Source organism: Pteropus alecto, unplaced genomic scaffold (genome assembly GCF_000325575.1).
Source record: "Pteropus alecto unplaced genomic scaffold, ASM32557v1 scaffold129, whole genome shotgun sequence".
Taxonomy (NCBI): domain Eukaryota; kingdom Metazoa; phylum Chordata; class Mammalia; order Chiroptera; family Pteropodidae; genus Pteropus; species Pteropus alecto.
Window position 1 is genome coordinate 643422 of NW_006442597.1, and position 24055 is coordinate 667476.

Here is a 24055-nt window from a genome sequence, read left to right on the forward strand (position 1 = left end):
AAGTTTAAATAACTTGCCAAAGGTCACACATTAGAACTAATATGTTCTTAACCACAATTTATTTGTCGTATCTATTTCTTCACTGAACAATAAAACAAATCAATTTTTTTTAACAAATGAAATGCAAGGCCGATGACCCTCTTTCTCTATTAGCATGTTCCCTTTTTTAGTATCTCTTAACTTTTCAGCCTCCAAATAACTAGAGTATATTACTCCATCAGTGGTAGTATGGATTATCTTCCCTTTCTTCTTCAATGAAGACCACAGTTTGCCCTCAGCTTTACTAAACTTATTGATAGATTTATAATTTTAAGAATATGGTTGAATAAGGGCATACTCTAAAGCCAGCCCTCCCCTAACAGCATTTAATGATAAGAAAATTACCTGCCCAAGAAATGAACACACTGGGTATGGCATAACATCCGGTGGAATATGTATAATAAGCAATTTCTATGAAAGTTTTGTCTCTTGTCCAAAATAGTTTGGAATACCATCTTTGAATAAACCCGTTAGCAATGTGCTACCATAGGTCTGCAGATGCCAAATGGTATGTAATTAAATCTGCTGAGTTGCGGGATACTGCAATTCTCTTGATCATGCATGTCCCTCTGGATGACTTAAAAGTGGCTATTGATATTTGGATTTAGAATGAAGTTATTCCAAGTTACACAGTAACATGAACTGGCAAATAGTATAGGAAACACATGAAGACCTTACATTTTTTCAGGTCTGTTTCTGCTATTCTGATGTTGATATATGCAAAGACTTTCTGTGGGTTTCCTAAAAAAAAAGAAAAAAGAAATTTATTTAAACTGTTATTCAGAGACCAATGTAAAAATGATTAAGTTTCTAAATTAAAAAAATGAGCTCTTAGAAATGTACTCTTTCAAAGAAAAACCTTGTTTATTTTTCATTGGACACCAAGACTGCATTGTTCTAAGTAGGATTATCAAAATATTCCAAAAAAAAATGAATAAGAAAAAAAATGTCTAGTGGTCAGTTACGGTAACATTTTGATTATGTTAGGGATATTCTACTTAATAGGATATTAGAATGAATATCCTATTTAATGGATATGAGAATGTTAACTTTGAAAACTGAAAGTTACATGCTTCAGAAATTGGATGCTTTGGAATTTAGAATTTTTTTAAATTTCAGAAATGTAATTCTGAGCAAGTTCCACATCATAAGTAACACCTCCAGGGAGTGGGGTGAGGTACACAAGACAGTATCCTAAATGAAATACATATCGCTTTTAGTGTTCAGGGCTAACATTCATCTCGGGTTTTTTTATTTTGTGATAACTGATTTGAATTAGATATGCTTTTAACTACCCATGAAGGATTATAACTTTACCTTGGTCATCTTTCCGAGTGATGATCTCCACATCAGAAACTTCTCCAAATCTGCTGAACTGACTTTGTAGGTCTGCCTCAGAAATGTTCTGGCTGAGGCCACCTACAAAAAGGCGCTTTGTTTCTCTTTTGGCTTTCATGAAGGCTGGGCACAGACTCACTGTACTGAAGTGGAAAAAATAATTTTCTGTCTACAGAGACAAGTTCTTTCTCTTAGTTCTTCTCAAACCTAAAAAACAGAACCAAAGAAACCCAACCCTTTTCCTTGTAACTTCTATGCCAGATTGGTCACCTGAACTTTAACTTCTTATTATATTGTTTCTAAATTTTATTCCTGGGGATTTTGTTCAAGCCCTTCATCCATTTTCTCCATGAACACACTTTGGAACAGCACTTCTACACACATATAGACACAGGTACAGGTAGAAGCTTTCCCTTAAATAAGCACATTATACTCTACCCCTCTTCATTTACTTATCCATTTTAGGTGTTTTTCCTTCATTCATTTATACATTCACTTATTCACTTTAACAAATGCATAGGATGAGGCAGGTCAACATGCTAAAGGATAAAAAGGCAGTGCTCCATCTTGGAGCTCCTCACAGTCGCGTGAGAAGTAAGCAAATGATGCAATTACAATGCTGTACCACAAGAGAAGGGTCTACAAAGTGCTGTTCAAGCAAAGAAAGCAATTGATATAGCTAATACAGACTTGTTTTGTTTTTTACCATGTGCCACTGTTGTATGAAGTAGTTTGTGCGCATCTCATTTTTCAGATGAGCAGGAGAGGTTAAGTCATTTTCCCAATACTATTCTGAGAATTAGTGGTGAAGTAAGAATTAGAAATCGACTCCAATTTCAGGATCTGTAATTCTTAGCACTAAACTAGTTAGGTTGATGGATTAGAAGGGACTCAAGAAAACTCTTCGAGGTAATGAGAATGAGGCCCATCATGAGATCTCTTATTCCGCTTAGCACCCAGCGGGCGACTCAGCTCCCACGCCCTGCCCTTCCCCAAGAACTAACAGATTCCTCCCACTTACGATCCCAAAACAGCGCCCGAAAGCCCGAAGCATGGCTCCTGTTCTGGGTATGAGCCACGGCCTACATCCTCCTGGTATAGTACCCCGTCTCAACTTCGCCTCTCCCCGCCCCCCGCCCCAATCTCGCCTCCCCCTCAGCCTTCTTCTTCCTGAAGACCCAAAGACGAGAGACACGGCAGACAAATGACCCGGTCACTTTCCATGCCCCCTACACTCCTCACCAAATTGTCTTCTACACCCAGCGCAGGGAATCTAACTTCTAGTCACGTGTCCCAACAGGTGCAGTCTCTCTTCCTTCCTACTCGATTTCCAACCCAGTGTCCTAAGGTTCCGTTGCCATATTCAGTTCCCGAGTGCTCTTTGTTTCCCGTCCTCTGTGATGCCGCGATGCCTCTGCCACCAAGCTCTTTACGTCCTCAAAAGACCGAAACAAAAATTCTATAATTCATTCTTAAGAAGGTTATCGCCTTATGCTTAGTCACTCCTGGACTAGATCGGCAGAAGGGAAGGAGCAGAAAAAAAAAAAAATGAGGCGCTACGGTCCCGGAACATCCTCTTTAGTGACGTTGGCATCCGGGTTGCTTCAAAGCTCCACCAGTCCGGGTTGGACTACACTGCCCTTGGGCTTCGTGTTGAAGCGAACCAACTATCTCCAAGTAGGGACTGCTGGGAAACAGTTGTGGCAACGTGCGCAGTGATGGCAAGAAGCCCGGGATACTGTAAGACCTTTGGTTGTATGTAAGCACAAGCGTCGCACATACTCCGTAGCCTCCCCCGCCGAACTCCTGGAATGGTCCGCGCCAGGAGCGCGCGAGGCTTGAAACGCTGGGCGAGGCGCGCGACCGTCAGGCCACCTTCTGTCAGCCCTGTGCCATGGATGCCGAGCAGGCCGAGGTCCGCGCCTTGCAATCGGAAGGCCCGGACCTGAGGCCGACGCCGGGAGAAGATACCGCCCAAGTCCAGTAAGTGGCCCTCCTTAGACCCAGTGGGGCGGGCGAAGGTCTCCCTCTCGGGTGTTTGGGACCTCCCTGCAGACTTTTCCCGAGCAACGAACGTGGCCGGGAACTCCTGTTCTGTATTGGGCCTAGAATGAGTCCGCACTCCTCCAGGTTGGAAGCGCGTTGCCATGCATGAACTGACTTAATCTCAGTAGTGAGAAAGTTGTTTGCTTTTACATTCTCTTTCTCTGGCAGATAACTATCAAGGCGAAGGTTTTGCTTACCTCCTAATAAGCTTGCTAATAAGCTTGTGTTTGATGGGGAGCTGTATCCAGTTGGGTTTTAATAACTATGATTTCATAGTATTTGTTTTTGAGTCACTTAAGGCAAGTGCTGTTGATTTTTCCTTTATAGTGTTATAGTTTCCTTTGAGGAATAATTTAGGTAAAATAAGTTGATATAGATAAAAATAGCTAATATAGCCTGTAGGAGAATTTTGCAAAAGCCGGGCAGGTAGGTGGTCGTCAAATGCCTGCGAAGGACTGCTGTAAGGGAAGTAGGGGGCTTCCTTGTCTAAAGATAAACAGCCATTTTGCACTACTAGGCAGAGATAAGTGGAGAGCGCTACCGGCCACAAACTGGTGGCATCGTATGTTATTAAGTAACAGGCATGTCTGTCGATTACCAAGTGCCAGATTGAGAAATGCGGAGATCTTTCTTTATGTGCATCATCTCTTTTACTATGACAATCCTCTGAGATCCATACTATTGCTAACCCTGATTAAAGTTAAGGAACCTGAGGCTCAGAGAAGTTAAGCTGCTTGCCCACAGTACCAGAGAAAGGAAGTTTTGGAGCTGGATTGGAACCCAAAAGTCTGACTTCAAAGCCTGGGCACTTGGCTTAACTGAAGGAAAGAAAGGGTCTATAACAGTTATGGATCTATTGTCTCAAACTTGCAAGCTGCTTGAAAGCAGAAATTACCTTTATTTTTTTCAGTCAAGACTAATTTGACTTAGGTACAGAGAGAATGAGATTTTCCTGAGCTCTTGGGACAAGAGTTGGTAGACAATGAGAAGTTCTAAAGAAAATGATTTCTGCATGTTGGATGGCATGAAGGTAGAGAAGCTGTGACTGATAAAAGGGAGAGGGAAGCAAGTGGAAAGGGAACAAATAGTTCTTCTTCAAGTGCAAGTGTAAATGTATTACAAACCCTTGTTGCTTCGGGGGTGCTCCACTGATGGAAGGTTTAGCATCTTTTGAGACTTGGGTAGAAATACAGATTTCGGCCTCACCACGACCTACTAAGTGAAAATCTGCACTTTAACAAGACCTCCACAGTATATTATGCACATTTGAAAGTTTGAGAAGTGCCATATCATACTGTAGGGGAACATTTCTCTGTTGGCCACAAATATTATTAACTCAAGATAGTATGTAGACTATTCAGGCAATCTGGGCCTCCTCAGTGATCAAGTTGGGAAAGTTGGAAGAGTCCAACTTGTGGAAGACATTAAATGTTAGTTCAGAGTATTGAGATTTAATGCGAAGTTATTTTTCACTATAGTGGTGAAGGAATATTGGAACCTGTGAACCAAGTTTTTTTTTTATTGTGGCGAAATACCATAAATTTACTGTCTTAACCATTTTTAAGTGTACAGAACGGTGATGTTACATACATAGTCTGCAGTCATTAATACCATCCACTCCATAACTCCTTTCATCTCCTAAAACTGAAATTCTGTACCTGTTAAACAATTATTTCCTGTTTTCTACCCCCTTTAGCTTCTGGCAACCACCACTGCACTTCCTCTGAATTTGACTTCTCTAAAGGTACCTCGTATAAATGGCATATTGTCTTATTACGCTTAGCTTGATATCCTCAAGGTTCACCCATGTTGTAGCATATTGCAGAATTTCCTTCCTTTTTTAGGCTCAATAATATTCCATTGTATATACATACACTTAGCTTATCCATTCATCTGTCAAATGGATGCTTGGGTTGCTCTCATGTTGTAGCTATTGTGGGTAATACTGATATGGATATGCATGTACAAATATCTGAGACCTTGCTTTCAATTCTTTTAGATATACAACAAGAAGTGGAATTGTTGGATCATATGGTAATTCTATTTTTAATTTTTTGAGGAACCTCCACACCGTTTTCCATAGTGGTTGTACCATTTTACTTTCCCATAAACCAGTCTACAAGGGTTACAGATTCTCCGCATCCTCACCAACACTTTTTGGTTTTTTTTGACAGTAGCAATCCTAATGAATATGAGATGCTATCTTACTTTAGTTTTGTTTTACATTTCCCTAATGATTAGTGATGTTGAGCATCTTTTCATATGCTTATTGGTCACTCATATTCTTTGGAGAAATGTCTATTCAAATCTTTTGCACATTTTTGAATCAGGTTGTTTTTCTAATTGAGTTTTAGGAGTTCTCTATATACTTTGGATATTAATCTCTTAACAGATATACAATTAGCAAATATTTTTTCTCATTCATTGGGTTGTCTTTTTACTCTGTTGATAGTGTCATTTGATGTATTTTTTTTTTTATGCAGTCCATTTGTCTATTTTTTCTTTTGTTGCCTGTGCTTTTGCTGTCAAATCCAAGAAATCATTACCAAATCCAATATTATAAAGCTTTTGTTCTGTGTTTTATTCCAAGAGTTTTATTGTTTTAGGTCTTACGTTTAGACTTTTGATTCAGTTTGAGTTAATTTTTGTATATAATATTAGGTGGGGTCAAACTTCATTCTTTTGCATGTAGATATCCAGTTTCCCCACCACCATTAAATGATTTTAGCACACATGTCAAAAATCATTTGACCATGTATGGAAGGTTTTATTTCTGAGCCCTCCGTTTTATATGTCTGTCTTTATGCTAATGCCACACTATTTTGTCTACTGTAGCTTTGAGGTAAGCTTTGAAACAGAAAGTGTGAGTCTTCCAGTTTTGTTAGTTTTCAAAGATTGTTTTGACTATTTGAGATCCCGTGATATTCCATTATGAATTTTAGGGTGGGGGTTTTTCTATTCCTCCACAAAATTTCATTGGGATTTTGGCAGGGATTGCATTGAATCTATAGATCGTTTTGGGTAATATTGACATTTTAATAATACTAAGTCTTTCCAATCCGTGAACATGAGCTATGTTTTTATTTATTTATGTCTTTAATGTCTTTCAGTTATACTTTGTAGTTTTGGTTGTACTGACAAGGTCTTTTATCTTCTTGGGTGAGTTCATTCCTCAGTATTACATTCTTTTCAATGCTATTGTAAGTGGAATTGTTTTTGTAATTTCAAGATTGTTTATTGTTGATGTATAGAAACGCATCTGATTTTTGTGTGATGACTTTGTATCCTGCTACTTTGCTGAATTCATTTGTTCTAACAGTTTTGTGTGTGTGTGTGTGTGTGTGTGTGTGTGGAATTTTTTTCTACATATAAAATCATATCAATAACAGATAATTTTACTTCCTTCTTTCTAATTTGAATGCCTTTTCTTTTTCTTGCCTACTTGCTGTGGTTTGGAGTTCTAATACTATGGTGAATAAACATGGTGAGAGTGGGCATCCTTGTCTTGTTCCTGATCATAGAGGAAAAGCTGAAAGCTTTTCACCATTGAGTATGATGTTAGCTGTGGGCTTATCATATATGGCCTTTATTATGTTGAGTACATTCTTTTTAGGCCTGTTAATATTTGCTTTATATATTTACATGCTCTTATGATGGGTGTATTAACAAATATTGTATCTTTTTGTTGGATTGGCCCTTTTATCATTATATAATAACCATCGTCTTATTACAATCTTTGTCTTAAAGTCTATTTTTTTTTTTTTTACGTTTGCTTAGCATATCTTTCTATCCCTTCACTTTCAGCGTATGTGTGTTTTTATATCTCAGGCAAGTCTCAAGACTCAGGCATATACACGGGTCTTGTTTTTTAAATTCATTTAGCCAATCATTGTATTTTGATTGGAAAATTTAGTCCATTTACATTTAAGGTTATTGATAGCTGTGTTCTTATTACCATTTTGTTGTTTTCTGGTGGTTTTGTAATTTATTTCTTCCTCTCTTGTTTTGAGATTTGATGATTTTTTGTAGTGGTATGCTTAGATTCTTTTCTCTTTATCTTTTGTATATCGACTATAGGCTTTTGCTCTGTCGTTATTAGGGTTACATAAGACATTCATAATCATCTATTTTAAATTGATAACAATTTAAGTTTGAACACATTGTAAAGTTCCACATTTTTACACCCTCACTCCACATTTTATGTTTTAGATGTTACAATTTACAACCTTTTTATGTTGTGTATCCCATAACAAATTATTGTCGTTCTAGTTATTTTTACTATTTTTGTCTTTTAACTTGCATACTGGCTTTATAAGTGATTAACTTACTACCTTTACACCATTAAATTTTTCTTAATTTTACTATATATTTACCTTTATCATTGAGGTTTATACTTTCGTATATTTTACTGTTGCTAATTAGGACTCTTTCATTTCAGCTTAAAGAAGTCCTTTTAACATTTTTTGTAAGGCTGGTCTAGTGGTGATGAACTCCTTCAGCTTTTGCTTGTCTGGAAACTCTCTCTAGTTCTTGAGGACAACTGTGCCAGGTAGAATGTTGTTGGTTGGTGGATTTTTTCTTTCAGCAGTTTATACTGTGCCACTCCCTTCTTGCCTGCATTGTTTATGCTGAACAATCTCTTTATAGTCTTATGGGGTTCCTTTGTATGTAACCAGTTGTTTTTCTTTTGCTTTTAAGAGTTTCTTCTTGTCTTTAACTTTAATTATAAAGTGTCTTGGTGTGGATCTCTTTGAATTTCTCTTATTTGGGATTCCTGGATCTGGACATCAGTTTTCTTCTCCAAGTTAGGGAAATTTTCAGTCATTATTTCCCTGAAATAAGTTTTCTACTCCTTTCACTTTTCTATTTTGGAGACCCCTATAATGCTATTATTGGTCCGTTTGTTGTCTCATAAATCTGTTAAGGTATCTTAACTTTTTTTATTCTTTTTCCTTTTTTTGCTGCTTTGATTAGATCACTTCCACCACCCCGTCCTTCATTTCACCAGTTCTTCTGCTTCATTTAGTCTGATGTTGAATCCCTCTATGGAATTTTTCTGTTCAGTTATTGTAGTCTTTAGCTCTATGACTTCTGTTTGATACTTTGTTATATTTTTTAACTGTTGAAATTCTCATTTGTTCATTCGTTATTTTCTTGAGGTTGGTGAACATTTTTTGGCTGTTGTTTTGAACTCTTTATAAGGAAAATCACTGATCTCTGTTTTATTAAATTCTTTCTTTTGAGATTTTATCTTGTTCTTTTGTTTAGAACATATTCCTGGGTTTCTTTGTTTTTCTTGAAACTTTATTGGTTTCTGCACATTAGAAAAAGCAGCTATCTCTTTCAGTCTTAAAGGAGTGGCCTCCTGTAGTAAATTAACCTTATTGTTTAACCCTCTTCTTAGTCTTCTTGTCTCTCAAATCTTTGAGATTGTCCAAACAGACCATATTCTTACTGGCTCCCAGTAGTTGAGGATATGTCAAGACTTGTCCGAAAAGGAAAAGATCTCAGTCATCACCTAAATTCAGATTGTTGGGAAACCAGACCCTCAAGTAGCAGCTTTTAAAGTATGCAAATATATCTCTTTCAGGAAAGCTGGGTGATGGTCATTTCTGTCTGCTCCTTCTGCACTGAGCCCCAGTGTGATAGCCAGGTAAATGGTGTTTCTTTGCTGCTTTCCTGTTAAACCCATGATTGCAAGCCCCACTGGCCACTAGAGCCAGGCCGTAATGGGATGTGTCCTCTGGGCAGCAGCCACAACTATTGAGGTGCCAGCGATATACATAGGCTCCTTTCTTGGAGACATTGATGAATTGGAGCTGGGCAGAGGGAGAGTGTGAAGATGGAGTCTGCTGGCCTCCCAAGTTTCTGGAAAGGATTGTAGTTGGGCTCTAGATGTGTGTTTGATTAGAAGCCTGCTTCTCAGACCTCAGCCATGAAGGTGAGCTAATATACTTCTGTCACAGAAAGATGAGGGTGTGTTTCATCTGCTTTCTCTGCTCTGTGCCTTGGGCAGGTAGTCAGTAAATAACTGTTTCTCCATTACAGTCCTATGGGACTTGTGATTCTAAGTTCTGCTGGCTGCCAGAGCTAGGCATTCATGAGGTGTTCCCTGGGGGCAGCCACAAAAATCGGGGTGCCAGACAAGTGCATAAACTCCTTTCCAGGGGTAACTGGTCATCTGCAGTAAAGCAGCAGGAGAATGCAAAGATCGTGCCCACCAGTCAATGTCTTTGGAGATTATTTTGATTGGCCACTATGTTAAATTAGAAGCCTGCCTTTCGGGCTGATGCTTTAACTTAATGAAATAGGCCTTTTTAACAGAAAGACTGGATGCTTTTCTGTTGGCTGCCTCTATGCTGGATCCTAGGGTGAGTGAGTCCACATTCGTGAGCCTTATAAGAACTCTTTCTCAGTTTGCCGCAGCATTGTGGGTCTCACAGACACAAGCCCTATTAACTGTCAAAGTTAGATGTTTTGGGGACTCATCCTTCAGGTGCTGGTCCAAAAAGTTGGGGTACCAGTTATGGCGTTTAAACCTTTGCTCTTTGAAGAGCAGCTCGGGGTTGTTATTTCCCTCTCAATAATGAGTTGCCATGCCTGGGATGGTGTTTACAGTGAGATTGTGCCTCAACCTCTCTTACCTCCGTTTTGGTGTGTGTGTGTGTGTGTGTGTGTGTGTTTTTAAATCATTTGTCCAATGTATAGGAGTTGCTCAGCTAGATTTTGGGTTTCTTTCAGAAGAAATTGTTCCATATGAAAGTAGAGATTTGGTGTGTTAGTGGAAGGAGGTGAATTCAGGCTCTTATTTCACCATCTTGAACTGCAACTCCATCTGTTATTGTAGAACTGTTCCTTTAATTCTGTCAGTTTTTACTTCATATATTTTAATAGTCCATCATTAGATACTTAAATGTTTAGAATTTTTTATATATTCTTGTGTTGAAACTTTCATTAATATAATGCCCTTTTTATCTCTTGTGAACTTTTCTGATCTAAAGTTTATTTTGTCTGATCTTAGTACATCTACCTCTGCTCTCTTTCCGTTACTTTTTGCATAGGATATCTTTTTCTATTTTTTTTTTCACTTTCTATCTGTGTCTTTGGATCTACAGTGATTCTTTTATAAGACAGCATATGGTTGGATCATGCGTTACTCATTCCGCCAACCTCTGCCTGTTGTTTGGAGAGTTTAATCTGCTTACATTTAAGTATTGATAAGGAGAGACTTCTGTTGCATTGCTGTTTGTTTTTTATATGACCTAAGTCTTTTTATTCCTCATTCCTGAATTTCTGTCTCATATTGGGTATTCGATTTTTTTTTAGTGAAATGTTAAAATCCCTTCTCATTTTCTTTTGTGTATATTCTATGGCTATTTTATTTGTGGTTACCAGAGGGATTCCATTTAACATCCTAATGTTATAATACTGTAATTTGAATTTTGCCATCCTAACTTCAAAGACATATAAAAACTACCTGTTTGTAGCTCTGTCTCCTTGCTTTTTGGTTCTTGATGTCACAAAATTACATCTTTATACATTGTGTGTCCCTCTTCCCACTTAAACTAATAATTCTTTTAAATGCATTTGCATCTTAAGTTTTGTAGAAAATAAGCTTTGGAATTATAAACAAAAGGTACAATAATAGTAGCTTTAGGCTAATTTTTGAAATGTTGATCTCTTAATCATGGAGAAAACAAAAAATGCATTTTACAAACCAATGTTACAATATACTAGATTTTTAAAATGTTCATGTATTAGCCTTATTGAGATCTTTATTTCTCTATGTGGCTTCAAGTTATTGTCTAGTGTAATTGTATTTTACCTTACAAGACTCCCTTGAGCATTTCTTTCAGGGTATGTCTAGTGGCAAAGTCCCTTAGTTTTTGTTTATTTGGAAATGCCTTAATTTCCTCGTTACTTTTGAAAGACAGTTTTGCCAGATATAGGATTGTTGGCAGACAGTTTTTTCTTTTAGCATGTTTCTTTTGGCAAATAGCAGCCCACTGTCTTCTGGCCTTCAAAATTTCTGATGAGAAATCTGCTCATACCTTATTAATGATGCCTTGTGTGTGATGATTCGCTTCTCTTACATCTTTTAGGATCTCTCTTTTTCCTTGGCTTTTGAATTTGACTATGTCTTGGTGTGAGTCTCTAAGTTCATCTTACGTGGAGTTTGTTAAGCTTCTTATATATTTATATTCATGTATTTCACCAATTTGGGGGAGCTTTCAGCATTATTTCAGATATTCTTTTTCCCTTTCTCTCTTCTTCTGGATCTCTCACTGTACATGTTGGTCTTTTTGATGGTATCCCACAGATCCTTAGGCTCTGTTCATTTTTCTTCCTTTTTTTTGTTCTCTCCTTAGCTTTGATAATTTTCTTTGTCTTTTCTTTGAGTTCACAAATTTCTTCTATTTGCCCAAATCTGCCTTTGAATCCTTCCAGTGAAATTTTCATTTTACTTATTGTACTTTTGAGCTCCAGAATTTCTTCTTTTTTTTCTTTTTGGGCTTATTATCTTTTTATTGATGTTTCCATTTTGTTCACACATCATTTTCCTTATTTTCTCCACAGCTTACTTTATTTTTGAGCATCTTTAATACTCTTGTTTTAAAATCATTAATATATTTTCCAATAAGTCCTTTTCCAGGACAAATTCTGTTGAATTATATTATCCTTTGAATGGGCCATACTTTCCTGTTGTTTTTTTTTTTTTTATGCTTTGTAATATTTTTGTTGAAATTGTACATTTTAATAATGTCATAACTCTGGAAATCAGATTCTCCCACCTTCCCCAGGGTTTGCTGTTTTTTGTTGTTGTTTTGTGTATTTTGTTTTTCTTTATTGTTGTAGGCTGTCTTGAGTTCCAAGGGTCAGCCTGAGGTGCAAACTTAATGTCTTCTTGTGACTTCTTATGTTTTTATTCAAAATTTTCCTTGCACATGCACAGTAACTTTTGTACTTTCTCCATATAGTCAATTGATTGGGAATGTCCTTATCTTTACTATCTGGCTTTTGGAAGGGGAAAAGCCAAAAATGATGATGGGAAAAAGAGCTATGACTTTTCAAATATAGAAGTCCCTTCAGCTAGAGGGAGGGGCTTGCAACACTGTGGGAGGTGCAACAACAATGGCTGCCTGTCTTGTTGACTGCACCTCTGTGATCAGAAGCGACAATCAGCCACTGGAGCACAGATCCTCTATATTTGGGAGAGTGAGTCCTTTCTTTTTTTCTTTTTTTTTTTTTAGAAGTACATTCTTTATTAAATAAAATTATTGCTCAATTTAAAAGTTCAATTGTGATTGCAAAGAGCCTGAGAATAAAGAATAAATTTGCATAAACTGTTTTTTTAGTTTTCTTTTTTAAAATAATTTTTTTTTATGGTGACATTGGTTAACGAAAGCTGATAAGTTTCAGCTGTACATTTTAACAGTAAGGCATATGTATATTTAGATTGTGTGTTCACCTCTCATAGTTAGATTTCTTTCTGTCACCACATATTTGACCCCTTTTGCACATCTACCTCCCTCCTCTCCCTTCCCCTCTACCTTCTGGTAACTACTAGTCTATTGTCCATGAGTCTCTGTTTGTTTGTCCTGCTTATTTGTTGCTTTTAGGTTTATATTCCACATATAAGTGATATCATGTGATTTTCAGCTTTTTCTGTCTGGCTTATTTCACTTTGCATGATTATCTCAAGGTCCATCCATGTTGTTGCAAATGACAGTATGTCATCTCCTTTTATGACTGAATAATATTCCATTGTATATGTGTACCACAGCTTCTTTAGCCAATCATCTATTGTAGGATACTTAAGTTATTTCCATGTCCTGGCCACCGTGAATAATGCTGCTATGAACATTGGTGTGAAAATGTCTTTTCAAATATAAGTTTTCAAGTCTTTGGGGTAAAAACCCAGTAGAGGGATTGCTGGATCATATGGTAGATCAATTATTAGTTTTTTGAGGAACCTCCATACTGTTTTCCATGGTGGCTGTACCAATTTGCAGTCCCACCAGCAGTGTATGAGGGTTCCTTTTTCTCTGCATACTCTCTAACATTTGTTACTACTTGTCCTGTTGATTATAGCTATTCTAACAGATGTAAGATGATATCTCATTGTGGTTTTGATTTGCATTTCCCTAATAGCTAGTGGTGATGAGCACCTATTCATATATTTGTTGGCCATTTGTCTGTTCATGTCCTCTGCCCATTGTTTGATTGGATCATTTGTTTTTGTTGTTGTTGTTATTGAGTTGTATGAGTTCTTTGTATATTTTGGATATTAGGCCCTTATCGGAGGCGTTGCTCGCAAATATATTTTCCCATTCGGATGGTTGACTCTGTACCTTGCTGACGATTTCTTTTGCTGAGCAGAATCTTTTTAGTTTGATGTAGTCTCATTCATTTATTTTAGCTTTTACTTCTCTTGCCTTTGAGGTCAAATCATAAAATCCTCTTTAAGTCCAAGATCCTTGAATTTAGTTCCTATGTTTTCTTCTATGCATTTTATTGTTTCAAGTCTTATATTTACATCCTTAATTCATTCTGAGTTAATTTTGGTGTGTGGTGATAGACAAGTCTAGTTTCATTCTTTTTTGCAGGTGACTTTCCAGTTTTCCCAACACCATTTATTGAAGAGGCTTTCCTTTCTTGAACTGTATGTTTTTTTGCTTTTTTATCAAAAATTATTTGCCCATATAAACATGGGTTTACTTCTGGACTCTTGATTCTGTTCTACTGGTCCGTGTGTCTGTTTTTCTGCCAATTCCATGTCGTTTTGTTTATTGTTGCTTTGTAGTTTAATTTGAAGTCAGGTAGAGTGATGCCTCCATCTGTGTTCTTTTTCCTCAGGATGACTTTGGCAATTCAGGGTCTTTTGTACTTCCATGCAAATCTGATGATTTTTTGTTCTATTTCTTTAAAAAATGCTGATGAAATTTCGATGGGGATTGCATTAAATCTGTATAATGCTTTAGGTAATATGGTCATTTTAACGATGTTGATTCTTCCAATCCATGGAATATCTTTCCATTTCTTTGTATCTTCTTTGATTTCTTTTAATAGGGTCTTATAGTTTTCAATATATAGATCCCTCACATGTTTCGTTAGATTTATTCCTAGTTATTTTATTGTTTTTATTGCAATTGTGAGATTATTTTTTCCACTTCTTTTTCTGACACTTCATTATTAGAATATAGGAATGCAATGGATTTTTGAACATTGCTTTTTGTATTCAGAAACTTTACTGTATTTGCTTATTGTTTCTAGTAGTGTTCTTGTGAAATCTTTAGAGTTTTCTATATAGGGAAGCACGTCATCTGCAAAGTGACAGTTTGACTTCTTCATTTCCTATTTGGATGTCTTTTGTATCTTTATCTTACCTGATTGCACTGGCTAGGACGTCCAGTGTTATCTTGAATAACAGTGTGATAGTGGACAGCCTTGCCTTGTTCCTGATCCTAGAAGATTTTTATTTTTTTCACCATTCAATATAATGTTAGCTGAGAATTTGTCATATATGGCCTTTATCATGTTAAGATACTTTTCTTCTATACTGATTTTAAGTGTTTTGATCATAAATGGATACCTTTTCTGCATGTATCAATATGATCATATGATTCTTATATTTTAATTTGTTTATCACATTAATCGATTTGTGTATGTTGAACCATCCCTGTGCCCTTGAGATGAAGCCCACTTGATCATGGTGTATAACCTTTTTAATATGTTGCTGTATTTAATATGTTGCTGTTCACTAGTATCTTATTTAGGAGTTTGCATCTGTGTTCATGAGAGAGATTGGTCTGTACTTTTCTTTTTTTGTGTTATTTTTATCAGGTTTTGTTTTCAGAGTAATAATGGTCTCATAAAATAAGTTAGGAAGTATTGCCTCCTCTTTGATTTTTTGGAAGAGTTAAGGAGAACAGGTATTAAATCTTCTTAGAATGTTGTAGAATTTACTGGTGAAGCCATCTGGTCCTGGACTTTTACTTTTTCGTAGGTTTTGATGATCGTTTCAATTTCCATACTGCTGACCAGTCTATTTAGATTTTACAGTTTTTTTTTATTCAGTCTAGGAAGGTTGTATTTTTCTAAAGACTAGCCCATTTCTTCTAGGTTATTAAATTTGGTGTTATATACTTTTTCAAATAGTGTTATTGTATGATCCTTTGTATTTCTGCGGGATCTGTCATAATTTCTTGTCTTTCATCCCTGCTTTTGTTTTTTTGTGTCCTTTCTCTTTTTTCTTTAGAGAGTCTAGCCAGAGGTTGTCAATTTTTATTTATTATTATTATTTTTTTAACGCATACAGCTCCTGTTATTCCTAGGTGGTCTAACCAGGTCCGACCTTGATTAACTTCTGGGATCAGATGAGATCGGGCGCATTCAGGGTGGCGTGACCATAGATCGGTTTGTTAGTTTTATTAACTTCATCAAAGAACTAGCTCTTTGTTGCATTTACTTTTTCTATTGTTTTTGTTTGTTTGTTTGTTTTCAATTTCATTTAATTCTGCTCTACTTTTGATTATTTCTTTCCTTCTGCTGATTTTAGGCTTCATTTTTTTCTTCCTCTCCTAGTTTAAGATGAAGCATTAGGTTGTTTATTTGGGTTCATTCTTGTTTTTGGACATAGGTCTGTAATGATATGAACTTTCCTCTTATGACCACTTTTGCCGAATCGCAAAAGTTTTGAAGTGTTGTACTATCATTATCATTCGTTTCTATGTGTCTCTTGATCTCTCTTTTTATTTCTTCTCTGATCCAGTTATTCTTCAGTAGTATGTTGTTTAATCTCCATGTATTTATGGTTCTTCCTGCTTTCTTTTTGCTGTTTTCTAATTTCAAAGCATTAAGATCAGAGAGTATGGTTGGTATGATTTCATCTCTCTTACTTTTGTTGAAGCTATCTCTGTGTATGTAGTCCATCCTTGAGAATATTCCATGTGGACTAGAGAAGAACGTGAAAGCAGCTGTTTGGGTATGCAAGGCTCTATAAATGTTAATTATGTCCAGTTGATCCCATGTGTCATTTAAGGATGTCATTTCCTTATTGATTTTCTGTTTGGATGATCTGTCTATATCCGACAGTGGAGTATTTAGTTCCTCTATTACGATAATGTTTTGATCTGTTTTTCCCTTTAGTTCTGTTAGTAATTGCCTTATATATTTTGGGGCTACCTGATTGGGAGCATAGATAGTAATAAGTGTTATGTCTTCTTGGTACATGATTCCCTTTATCATTATGAAGTGTCCCTCAGTATCTTTCTTTACCTTTTTGATTTCAAAGTCTATGTTGTCCAATATTAATACCGCTACTCCCACTTTTCTCTGAATGCCATTTGCTTGAAATATCATTTTCCACCCTTTTACTTTGAGTCTATATTTGTCTTTGGAGCTGAGATGTCCTGGAGGCAGCATATGGTTGAGTTTTGTTTTTTGATCCATTCTGCAACTCTATGCCTTTTTATTGGTGAGTTCACTCCATTTACATTTAGGGTGATTATTGAAATGTGAGGTCTTATAGCTATTTTATCTTTTGCTTTCTGGTAGGTGGGTGTTTCCATTGCTTCCTTGTAGGTGTGCCTATTTTTTTTATTTTGGTTGGATTTCTCTCTTGTCCTTTTATTTTCTATACTTCAGTTCTGAATCTTTGTTGTGTGGTTACCATTACAAATATGTAAAGGATAGTTATATATATATAGTTGTCCATTTACTTATATGTGTGTCTTATTCCACTTCCCTTTGCGAATTTGGATCTTTGACTCCTCCCCTTTTCTGTTATTGTTTCAGTTCGTCCCTATGTATGCTGAACGTTCATTATCGACTTGCTATAACAAATCTTTTCTTGTTTATTAAGATTTTAATATCTTCTTTATTATAGTTGCACTACTCTCCTGCTAGTCGCCTTATTCCTAAATATGTATTTTTTTTTTGTCATTTTGTTTTAGGTTAGCTGACCCCTTTCAGTATTTCCTGTAATGCAGGCCTCGTAGAGGAGAATTCCCTCAATTTTTGTATGTCTGGAAAGGTCTTTATTTCTTTTTCATATCTTAAGAGAAGCTTAGCTGGATAGATTATTTTCGGCTGTTCGTTCCTTTCATTTAATCGTTTGAATACTTGATTCCTCTACTTCCTGGCTTGTAAGATTTGTGCTGTGAATAGATGATAATCTAATGAATTTTCCTTTATAGGTTACCGTCTTCTTTTCCCTGGCTGTCCTGAGAATTCTGTCTTTGTTGTAGATATTCGTTAATTTTAATACAATGTATCTTGGAGAAGGCCTTTTTAGGTTGAGATAATTGGATGTTCTGTTGACTTCTTGAATTCCAAGCTCCAGCTCATTCCTTAGATTTGAGAAATTCTCGTCTACTATTTGTCTGAAAATGCTTTCTAATCTCTGCTCCTCCTCCCCTTCGAAAATAACCAATATTCTCATGTTTTTCTCCTGATTGTATCAGCTAGTTCTTGTATTTCTCTTACATTATTTTTCATTCTTTGGTTTCTCTCTTCTTCCTTCTGATTTTTTCCTAGATTTCTGTCTTTGATACCACAGATCCTTTCCTCCATTTTGTTGACTCTATTTCCCAAGCTTGCTATTTCATTTTTCATCTCTTGCAGTGTGTTCTTTATCTCCAGAAGGTCTTTTTGAGGTTTCAATCTTCTTGTAAAGAACTCAGTTTACTTATGTAATTGTTTTTTCAATTTCTGAAATTGTTGATATGAATTGTTTTGGATTTCATTGAGTTTTTTCAGAAGTACCATTCTGAATTCTCTGTCATTTAAGTTGCATATTTCTATATCTGTAAGCTCATTTTCTGGAGATTGTTCTCTTTCTTTCTGAACTGCCTCGTCTCCTTGGTTGTTCATGGTGTTTAATGGACTATTTCTCCACCTAGGCATTAATGGAAGTGTGTTCTGCTTTTTTTTCCAGAAAGATGATTTATTGTATAAAGGTCTCTCTTTAGCCTGTTACAAAGAAGGCATTTTTGTTTTGGTTTCCAGTAGGTGGCATGTGAGCCTCTTGGATCTCTGCTTTGTATAATGTCTTAATAACGCCTTTTTTTTCCTCATAGTTTTTCAATCACACTTGCTACTCTTGGTCTCAGTCCCTGTCAGTGTTAGCGACAGTATCGGTAGTGTTTGTTCAGATTCCCCTGGGGCTTTGCAGTGTTCGGTCTCAGAAGATATGGGAGGAGGGACCCTCTGGATTGGGGGATGCGGGCTGCAGCTCAGTTTCAGTTTTGCAAATGCAGCTGGTTAAAATGAACTGTTTTTTCTCTGCCATCCCTGCTTTCCTGCCTTTCCCGCTTTTCTGGTTTCTGCCCTGATTCCTGGGCACTGCCACTGGCTGCGTGGAGCTTACAGCTCTCCCAGGTAGTGCTGTTTAGGAAAGTCGCCGCATATTCTCCCCTACCCCTCCTCCTATAGGGAGCTCCTGCTGTGAGAGGCAGCTTTCTTTTTTTCTCCCAGTCTATCACCCAACATCGGGGTTCTGACCTATGGTAGCTCTTATGCCTATGTTTGAGTTTTAGATGTTCAGCTTATTGTTGTTTCAAGTGGAGAGATCTGGGGATGTCTTTCAGTCCACCGTGTTTCTGGTGTCCGAGTCCTTTTTTTCCCCTGGCTCCTCTAAGCTCTGTGCAAGTTGCTTCAGGAACATATGCACAGCTGCTTGCTGTGTAGTTGGAGTTGGGGATAGGTAGCTACTACTGTACTACGAGCCAGAATTGATCATAATTTATGTCCAAGTTTTTTCTTGGAAGTTGCAAGCCTTCAGCAGATTCTAGAGTTCCAAAAAGTTTATATCAGACAGATTCTGTCAGTGCAATTTTTTTCCAGATGGGAAGACAGATTCTTGGTGCTTCCTACTCCATTATCTTTCCATAATACTAGCTTATTGACTTTTAAATTCAAGTCTCATGTAGATTTCATTTAAAAGAGACAAATTCTTAAGAACCTCTACTTTTGACCAAAAAAATGTATGCTAACAAGACAAATTTATAAATAAAACTTCATAACCAATAAAATTCATAATCCAAAATTATTCAAACTAATATTATTCATTGAAATGGGTCAATGATATTTTGCTCAAAGTAAATCACTGCTATAAATGAAAATATGCAGTTTGTCTTTTTTTGTGGTAAAATATATATAACATAAAATTTACCATTTTAACCGTTTTTAAGTGTACAGTCTAGTGGCATTAAGTATTTTCACATTGTGATGCAGCTATCACCACTATCCTTCTCTAGAACTTTTTCATTGCTCCAAAGTGAAACTCTTTACCCATTAAACAATAACTCCACATTCTCCCCTTTCCCAGCAACAGATTCTTTTTTTGAGTTTTACGTATTTATCTTTTAATGTGATGATTTAGTTCTCTTATCACTTTGCTCTATTGGAAATACCTTGACATTTCATTTATAGTTTGCTGTGACATTATTTAGTATTCACTTGACAGGAACTTGTCATTTATAAATGAAGATAGCCTCTCTCTTTTTTTCATTATTTTTCTATGTTTAAAGTAATGGTTTTCATCAATCAGTGGTGGCACATACAAAATAACACATGGTATTCTCTCAGAATATACTTATATTAATATTTCAAATTAGTACTAAAACACAATTTTAAAAAGTTAACTACAAATTTTGTACAAGTTTTGGATTTCCAGTGTGAAGAATACAGAGTTAGGTTATTTCTTAGAGACATGGTATAAGGACATAAGAGCATAGGCTAATGTAGAGGAATTAGGAATAGAAAAATAGGGATTGCTATGTGAAAGAGTAGAAAGTATGGCAGTAGATCCAGATATGAAGGGAGTAATGGAGCCAAGGGTGACTCCAAAGATATGGAGACTGAGCTATAAAGGAACAACTTTTACCATTAGTGTAAGTAGGGGAATTTAGAGGAAAAGCTAATTTGAGGGGAAAAGAACATTTAATGAGTTATCAAGCTAAATCTACTTTGCAGGAAGAAGTGATATATGGTTAGAGGTGTGCTTTAGGATTTACTGGCATAGAGGAGCTGAGATTAATAATCAAATATTTCTCTGGAATGAGAAAGTGCATATTTAGGATAGCAAAGGCAAGAGTGTTTGGGTTTTCCTCTAAGGTTGCAGGTAAGAAGCAAGGACAGTGGAGAACCCAAGATGTGAAATGAGAATCAGGATAATCATGCCCCAGAATCCAAGGAAGGCATGTTTTAAGATGGCTGAAGTCAACAGTATAGGATATGGCAGAGAGTATTAAGGCAATAAAGTATGACAAAAACTAAAATACCATTCAATGCAATTATTAGCTGAAATTTTATTCTTTTTCAAGGAAAGTAGAGTTACACGTTTTCAAAGAAGAATATCTGATTGTAGTGTTGTTTGGAGAGATTAGCTATTTCTTATTCCTTTGGAATTTTTACCCCCTGTATTCTTAGATTTCCTGAGAATCTCTTTTTTAATATAAAATGCTCTATATGATACTTGTTTTGGAAGTTGCAGCTAACTAATTTATTTTGTTTTTAATTTCATAACATCTTTTAAAATAATTTGAGATGTTTTAGGATATCAGACATTTAGGTTGGAACATTTTAAACATTCCTAAATGGACACTTTAATTTCACAGAGTACTCCTGTTATAATTTATTTTACAGTTGTTTCCAAGATGTAGAAATATGGTAGTATGATTTGGTTAAGTTGGTTTTATGTTGTGAGTAAAGGTTGCAGTGTTAGTAAGGCATATTGGTTTTGAATTGGTTTTAATGGGAAGAGAGTAAGGAGGACAAAATGGGAATTGTTTGAAGAAATTTGTAGATATTAGGTGGATTCATTGGAGTAATTATTTCCAATATTTGCTTTTTAGAAAATCATTTCAAGAAATATACCAATCAGATTCTGAAGGATGGGAATCTTTAAAAGATCTGAGAAGTAATCTTGGACATTTAGAATCAGAACTTCTATTTCTAAGTACGCTTACTGGTATCAATATAAGAAATTACTCCAAGAAGACAGAGAACCTAATGAGCACTGAAGTGGCGGAAAAGAGTAAGTGTTCATTTTAATCTAGAAGTGTTGTTGAAGCTTACCCTGTTAAGCATGGGAAATTGATTGGGATATGGTTGAATTAAAATTCTGCAGGGTATTTGAATGTGTGGTCGTGGTACATTTGTTTTGTAGGGTGTCTTTTGAATATCACTGTGTACATAATACTCTTAAAAGCTGCCTGAGGTAGATACTAAAGAAGACCGTCTCTCATAACTTTAGTCAAGTGACAGCAATAAGGGATTGTAAAAACAACAATACCATTAATTTTGTAATTCTTAGGAGTTACCCACCACTGACATGAGAGCTGCTTCATCTGCAGTGCTGTAATCCTAATTAATATGGCCTGTGGCAAAATTAAATGTTTCAGCAGCTGGACTATTTGACTGAGGAGGGTTTTGGGTCTCAATAACTAAGTTTTATTGCCAAAGATCTGTGATGCTCTAACAGAAAAGAGGAAGCTAATTCAGCTGTGCAATTGGATATCAGGAACTTTTGACTAAAGTTAGCATTCCCTAAAGAAGAAATCACTTTCGGAAATGCTTCCTGATTTCCATCAAAATAACCTTCAAGACAGCAGAAGAGGGAGAGTGGGCAGCTCACCTCAGTAGAAGTTTGAATTTCATATAGAAATGAATGATGGAATTTAGACACTTTAGGTACTTAAAAGGAAGAGATGGAGTACAGAGAGGATGGAGAGTGAAGTTAGGCCATGTATAAGACTTTTACAGTGCAAATGTCTCAGTCTTCTTATTTTGAGCCCCAAGTTCACCCCCATCTGTTGATACTTGGTGCTGCTGATTCAGAATGCCTTTCTGGTATTCTGCTATGTAAATGGTCTTGAATCCGAGCTTTCCCCATTGCTGGCTTGGTTTCAGTTTTCAGTTCTACTTTTCCATGTGATACCTAGTTCGTCCATCTGATTTTCAGCTTCTAAAATTATGTTACTATCATCTTTCTCCTACTTATCCTTGTAGAATTGTGCTCTCCTCAGAATACCTTTATTAGTCAAACTATGTGGTGATAAAGTCAGAATGGTGGTTATCTCTTGGGGAGGGGAGTAGCGTATAGCCTGCGAAAGAGCTTGAGGCAACTTCATGGGGTACTTTATAATTTCTGTATCTTGATCTCAGTGGTAGTTACATAGAAAATACATATGTAAAAAAATATTGAGCTGTATACTTAAGAATAGGTCATTTTATGCATTTAAGTGTATTCAGGTTATACTTCAAAAAATACTTTTGCTATCATTTTAATAAAGTTCTAAGAGAGAGCACATAAACACATATATTCAATTTAACATCTTTAACTAGAACCAGGTAATGTTGAAAAAATGAAAAACATCTATCAGTTACCATGATTCAAACTTCTCTAGGGTGGTACTAACATATTTCTATTTCTTAATCTTTGATATATTTGAGAAATAGACAATATAAGTTGATTTAATCCTATTTTACAAAGGTAATCAATTTGGTGCACATTATTCTAGATACTTTCAATGCAAATACTAACGTTTACTTCATGCATATGCCCATATGAATAGTATAGGTATTCACACAAAATTAAATAACAGGTATTTGAAGAAAATTATTATTTGGAAACAAAATATTTATTTTTCTGTATTACAGATATAAAGAAAGTTCTACAGAGTCACAGATTATCAGGAAATTGCCACATGATTACATTTCAACTTGAATTTCAGATTCTGGAAATCCAGGTAAATTAAGGAGTATGTTGTGATAACAGATTCTTTTGCTGTGAAATAAAAAATTCCTACCCACCCCCAGCCTCCAGTAGTGGCTGAGCTAAGGAAGAGTTTATAAACCAGGGTCCCCTTGTAGCACATTTTTGCAAAGTGGTATCATTTCAAAAGTTTTTAAGGTATAATTATAGTAACCCAGCAACTGCATATGGTAGGGTTGTTGTCAAGGGCATAGGTGCTTTATTGGAGCCACAAGTAGCCAAAAGCTCCTGGGCTCCCAGTGTAATCCCTGAGATCATGGAAACAGTCCCAGAAGCCCTCACTAGTTAGCTGATATACCAGCCATGTATTATCCATTATCTATTGCTGCTTAACAGATTTTTCCAAAATTTAGTGGCTTAAACAACAACAATGAAAACATTTTTTATCTCATCTGTTTTTTTTGTGGGTCGGGAATTTGGGAGCCTCTCAGTTGGATGTTCTTGCTTAGGGCCTCTCATGAAGTAATGGTCATCTGGGACCACAGCCATCTGAAGACTGCTCAGGGCTGGAGGATTAGACTCCAAGGTGGTTCATGGTTATGCCAGAAAGTTCTGAACTGCTGAGATACAACATAGGAGGAAAATAATTTTGGCTAAGCTTTTCACATAAATTCAGGAATCAGACAGAATGGTAACATGCAACACCTGACCAGGGTAAAGCAGAAGAACAAGTCTCAGACACTTTTAAAGGCTGGCTCAGAGAAGAGTGGTATCCAGGCATAATTTTGAGAATTGACAGGGGCGAGGCTTATGCTTTGATAGCAGAAAGCACTTTCAAGTAGTGAGTTTTGCCAGCTGGGCCAACAAGGAGTATGTGTAGAGGAAAGGATCAAGGAAGGGCAGGCAGGCTGC

General features: G+C 36.3%; 2 protein-coding genes across 9 annotated transcripts in view; one reads left to right on the forward strand and one right to left on the reverse strand.

Moving 5' to 3' along the window:
* The window catches only part of NOL8 (nucleolar protein 8), a 30770-nt gene extending 27861 nt beyond the window's left edge, over positions 1 to 2909 (reverse strand). For 2 of the 7 annotated variants that reach the window (XM_006922793.3, XM_025040462.1), the window contains exons 1-3: positions 2620 to 2907; positions 1357 to 1584; positions 718 to 780 (exon numbers count right to left, since the gene is read on the reverse strand). In XM_006922793.3, the coding sequence (XP_006922855.1) occupies positions 718 to 780; positions 1357 to 1495 (202 nt within the window). In that variant the 5' untranslated portion in view covers positions 1496 to 1584; positions 2620 to 2907. Of the gene's footprint in view, positions 1 to 717; positions 781 to 1356; positions 1585 to 2083; positions 2331 to 2619 lie in introns of those variants that run through there. The other 5 variants (XM_025040465.1, XM_025040466.1, XM_025040464.1 and 2 more) reach the window with 5 other exon arrangements.
* A 33-nt stretch (positions 2910 to 2942) lies between these two features.
* Positions 2943 to 24055, forward strand: part of CENPP (centromere protein P) — a 207293-nt gene continuing 186180 nt past the window's right edge. For both annotated transcript variants that reach the window (XM_025040468.1, XM_006922811.3), the window contains exons 1-3: positions 2943 to 3360; positions 21282 to 21463; positions 23089 to 23177. In XM_025040468.1, coding sequence (XP_024896236.1) covers positions 3272 to 3360; positions 21282 to 21463; positions 23089 to 23177 — 360 coding nt within the window. In that variant the 5' untranslated portion in view covers positions 2943 to 3271. The remainder of the gene's footprint in view (positions 3361 to 21281; positions 21464 to 23088; positions 23178 to 24055) is intronic.